The sequence below is a fragment of the Triticum dicoccoides genome, chromosome 6A, assembly GCF_002162155.2.
Source record: "Triticum dicoccoides isolate Atlit2015 ecotype Zavitan chromosome 6A, WEW_v2.0, whole genome shotgun sequence".
NCBI lineage: Eukaryota > Viridiplantae > Streptophyta > Magnoliopsida > Poales > Poaceae > Triticum > Triticum dicoccoides.
The window spans coordinates 62,820,391-62,825,506 of NC_041390.1; the positions used below are offsets into that span (position 1 = coordinate 62,820,391).

General features: G+C 48.4%; 1 protein-coding gene and 1 long non-coding RNA gene across 2 annotated transcripts; both read right to left on the reverse strand.

Moving 5' to 3' along the window:
• Nucleotides 1-1,399: 1,399 nt before the first annotated feature.
• LOC119316467 lies at nt 1,400-2,862 on the reverse strand. Its single transcript, XR_005153017.1, has 2 exons — nt 2,766-2,862; nt 1,400-1,625 (listed from the first exon to the last, which is right to left on the reverse strand). It is a non-coding gene; the product is annotated as an uncharacterized LOC119316467 (long non-coding RNA).
• Nucleotides 2,863-3,438: 576 nt separating this feature from the next.
• On the reverse strand, nt 3,439-3,962 carry LOC119315646. Its single transcript, XM_037590186.1, has 3 exons — nt 3,787-3,962; nt 3,603-3,702; nt 3,439-3,516 (listed from the first exon to the last, which is right to left on the reverse strand). The coding sequence occupies exons 1-3, from the start codon at nt 3,960-3,962 to the stop codon at nt 3,439-3,441; spliced, it is 354 nt and encodes a 117-aa protein (XP_037446083.1).
• Between the last annotated feature and the right edge of the window lie 1,154 nt (nt 3,963-5,116).

A 5,116-nucleotide genomic window follows, 5' to 3' on the forward strand; every position in this document is an offset into this window, starting at 1 on the left:
GTTCTCCCAGCTGGGGAACGGTTTTACCGCATATTTTGCCAGCTGATTTGCTCGAGCTCGAGCTTGCCTCTTTCTGTAGACGTGCTCGATTTAACTTCCTGAGGTGGCGCTCATAGTACGTGTCAACAGGCTTGGGAGCTGGTGGTCTAGCCATACGAATGAAGTGGTCAATCTTTTCCAAAGGCACTTTCTCCCTTGGCGGCGGTGGCGGTTTCGGTGCAAAATGGGCTTCCACCTCGGCCTTCGATATGGCTATGTTTTCCTCCTCGGACTTGTCGTAAGGCCTCTGTGGAAGAGGCGCGAGGCTTGGACCATATTGAAATCGCTTGCCTCCGCCTGTACCTGCAGTACTACCTCGACTTGTACCGCTACGCACCATAGCTGAGGAGGCTCTCTTCCGTGATTGGTGAGGCGGCGAAGACGGCTGACGTGGCTGAGTTGGAGGAGGAGGAGTGGCCTGAAGCTGTGCCAGACTTGGAGGAGGAGTGGTCTAAAGCTGTGCCGGACTTGGAGGAGGAGTGGCCTGACGCTTTGCCGGACTTGGAGGAGGAGTGGCCTGAAGCTGTGCCGGACTTGGAGGAGGAGTGGCCTGACGCGTTGGTGGACTTGGAGGAGCGGGAGTCTGCTGACTCGGTGGCGGACTGTGACGAGGAGTCGGATGACGCAGTGTCGGTGGCCTTCGAAAGATGATGCAATCCTTTCTCCATAGGATGATACGATGGTTGGCCTCTGCTAGTGTGTGCTCATCGTCACCTCCAGGAATGTCAAGCTCTAGCCCCGAATATTGGTCCACCACCTCATCAACCAAGACACGAGCATAGCCTGCTGGAATCGGGTTGCAATGGAAGGTTGCCTCGGGGGGATTTGTAAAAGCAAGGGCGTCCACCACCTTCATGGATATGTTCTTCATTTTGAAGTGTAGCTCGCAGTTAGTGTTCTCCATGACACTACTAGGGAAAAGCCTAGTAGCAGCGCGGGTTTTAGGCCTATCAGCAGCGCGGGTACCCGCGCTACCAATAAGGCGCTACAGCTAATAGTTAGTAATAGCGTGGGTTGAAGTTGCGCTACTACTAACAAAGTTAGTAGTAGCGTGTGCCACCCACGCTACTGCTATTTAGTACACGCGCCACTACTAACAAAATAGTAGCAGCGTGTCCATACTACCAACGCTACTAGTATCCTAAATACTAGTAGCGCGCAGTCTTTTCCCACGCCACTACTAACTAATTTATAATTAAAGAAAAAAATCCACCAATTCCATTTTATGCATACAGTTCCCAGTAAACACAACAATAGTGAGCACTGCTGAGCTCCTATTTCATGGTTAACCGGAAACCGAAGGAAATAAATCAGCCAAAAAACCTCATTATGCATTGCAACTCACAAATGACCACTTCAAAGAACATGCAAGTATCTATGTCATTAACAATTGCAAACATAAGTTTCTTTTTACTACAGTTGTTGTATGTACTATCACACAGTTCCTCATTCTGTTCTCACTCAATAATAAGAAAAATGAAAAGAAAAGATAGAGATAATCTGCCGCAATTGCACTTCGGTGTCATGGATTCAGTCTGCCGCTTCAACATCTCATTATCCGGCAGCACTCTGTCGCTATCTTCTACCTATGAATAAAAACAAACCTTGTGAGAGAAGTAAATGTGAAACCTTATTACAACATGTATGCTAAGTCGCTAACCCATAGAGACAGCTAGAACATATGTGGAAACTTTCCATGTTGCCGAGTAAGTATATTAACTAGACAAAGTTAGATGATAGTGAAGCTTAAAGCTGCAGTAAGAAATATTAGATATACACATTTTGAAAATCAACCTCAGAAGTGGATAGGCTGGACCTGAGAAGAAACAGAGCATGGCCGTGTGATGTCCTGGCTGAATCAGAGTACATTGCCTAAGGAAATAAAATGGGCAAAAGGAGGAGCGTACAATAAGCAAAAGTGCAGAACAACATTCTTAATTAAATTTAACCCTGGCAGAATACTTGGTTATCCCATGCAAAATGGTTGCCTTTTAAACTATGGAACACAAAGAATCATCATTAGCCGTCAATGCAAATCAGCTTATCTCCATAGAGAAGAGAAGACGTCTTGCTCTCTTGGATGCATGAAGCACACCGTATATGCTAATTTGATCAGAGCATTTTCTTTTTCAATTTAATCGCGTGCCAACATCCCCACCCATAGATGTTTTGTTTGTGTACGAATAGTACAATGTTTTCTTTTCAATTTAATGAGCAAAGTTTAAGGTCCATAGGCTCATTTGTATCATGTGGAACACAGAATTCTACATTGATTGAACAAATTGACATTTCAACATTCCTAGAGGCATTGTTGCAAACACCTTGCGAGCGAGCTCAGAGCGTGCACCTGTTGCATAGACTAGACTAATCTAATCGCAAGCCGTCCTACTAGTAGCAGTTCAGCAGAAGGATCCTACTAGTTCATCTACTAAACTTACATAAACTAAATCTTACTAGCTCAATCAGAATACTATGGTTTCTACAAAACTGTACTTTTGAGTACTGTGAGGTATTTGCCTAAACCAACAAAACTGTACATTTGTAGCACTCGTTTGCTCATACAATCATTCAAAATTCAAAAATAGAAATAGAAGCTTATGAAGTTGCCGATCAACTGTAGCTAATGGACTATAGAATTCACTGCTCCTCACTTGTGATAAATTAGGCTAAAAAATTGCATGTTCAATTTTGCATCAACCGAACTTAAGAGAACGGAGAAACCGGACCTTGGGCTGTAGCTCTTGGCGACGTATCTCCCGACACCAGGGTTTATCCGCACAATCCTCCGGATTGAGTCATCGGTGTCATTAGCATATCCCACCCATCAACCTACCTGAAAATGAAATTGGCTAGAGTCAAACCTAAAAACGCGTGCTGCAGGATGGCATCAAAATCCCACTTGATGGATTATCTAGTGTTTACAACTTTAGCCATATCTGGAACAGACATGTGTGTACTCTTTTGCATATATAAAGGATCGAACAACAGAGGAATTATCACTAGCCATGGTTTGTTATTACTTATATTAGGACCAGCACCTTACTTATATTACACCTCATGGATAGTTGTTCAGCAAACAGAGACCATGCTTTACATGATGATGTCCCCTTTTTGCTGAGCTTTTACAAAAACAGGTACTCACATTTGACATAATTTCTCATCTTTAGATGACAATCCCTTTTGCTGGATGTTTATTATATATACAAAACAGCACAACGGTACACAGGCAACTGGGACGATCATGTTTAGATACAAATATAGTTTGTTGGGTATTAAGGAGCACCATGGACTAGAATTCCTAACTGAAGATTCACAAAATCAAGACCAGCATGAAGCTAATTGAGCACTTGGATTGGAACAATGCACTCACACATGGGCGAAAGCTAACGAGGCAAGAGCTTATGACAAGATGTATGTCCAGAACTGCTTGTCCTTCATGTGGCGTGGGCACAGATCATAGCGGACCTTAGCGAGTTCCTGCAGGGATCACAAATTACAGTTTGAGACCTGAGAGCCATCTCTGTCTTGGGCGAAGCGGAGGACGAGATCCGCGGGAGACCTACCTTGGCTCTGGCGAGCACGAGGACGGCGTGCCACTGCTGCCAGTCCGAGAGCTCGGCCGCCGACTCCGCGGATCCTCCTACGACAAAGCATAGCACCGCCAGTAATCGAGAGGGAACTAGCAGGAGAGCGGAATCGAGAAGGGAGGAAGGAGGGGGTGCCTTGGTGGAGCTGGAGGGGAAGGACTTGAAGGCGTCGGGGGAGAGTGTTTGGAGGAAGTCAAGGAGCTGCAGCATGACGCCGAGCTCCTCCGCGTCCTTCTCCTTCCCCTCCGCGGCGGAGGGGTTGCTTGGGCCGGTTCCGCCGCTGCCGCTGCCGCCGGCTCGGCGGCGGAACGGCCATGGGAACGAGGAGAAGGCCATCGGTGGGCAGGTGGGCTGGGACGGGATGCGGCCGGCGACGGTGATATGATGGATACGAGATTCATCGGCGAGCTCACCGGACTGGGGGGGAGAGGGGAGGGCAGCGGCGCGAGACGGGGAGCGGCGGCCACGCGGCCGCCGGTGTGGCGCACGCAGTGGGGGATGGAGGCGGAGGGGATCTGGATCGGGCGTTGGTGGATTTTTTTTAGACAGACATGGGTTGAGTGGTGTGGGACGATTGCGGGTGGGAGTGTATCAGGCGTGGGTGGGTGGCGTGGGAGACTAGTAGTAGCGCGGGTGTCTGACCTGCGCTATGGCTATCCACGTAGTAGTAGCGTAGGTTTTACAACTCGCGCTACTACTACGGCTGGTCCCGGGAGGCACGGTGGAAATAACTTAGTAGTAGCGAGGGGTAAAAACCCACGCTACTACTATCAGGTTATTAGTAGCGCGGTTTTCTCAAGCTCGCTACTGCTAATTAGTAGTAGCGTTTGTTTTTAAACCGCGCTGCTGCTAAGATTCTGTGTATAAGGTTTTCCCTAGTAGTGTGATGTCATCCACTGGGTAGCTATCCAGCAATGCGTCGCCCGGGGCGGAACCCACGCTGCTTCTCGGCATGGATGGGATGGTGCTATCCATTGGTGGATCATCCGCTAGTTGCTGAGACCCCCTTTGCTGGCTAAGTGAGTCGATCTGCTCCTGCTACCGCTGGAATTTGATTGCCAAGTCCGCGTGCGCTGATTCTAGGCCTTGAAGGCGTTCATAGTCTAGCTTCCTCTGCTCCTCCTCCATCTTCCTCTTCTTCTCCTCCGCAATCTTCTTTCTCGCACGGGTTCTGTAGTCGGCGTTCCAGTTCGAAAACCCCTCATACCACGGAATAGCGCCCATGCCTCGTGTTCTTCCTAGGTGTTCAGGATTTCCCAGGGCACGCGTAAGCTCGTCGTTCTCTCTGTTGGGCTCGAACAACCCAGATCGAGCCTCTTCTATTGCAACAAGTAGCTTATCTTCGGCTCCGTCCAGACATGCCTTCTTGGAAACTTTGCCTGTCTTCGGGTCCAACTCCTCCCATGCGCATAGAACCAAGTCCTGCACCCAGGGGGCAGCTCAATGTTTCTGGAGTGACACCTGCATCCAGCATCTCTTTCTCAGACTTA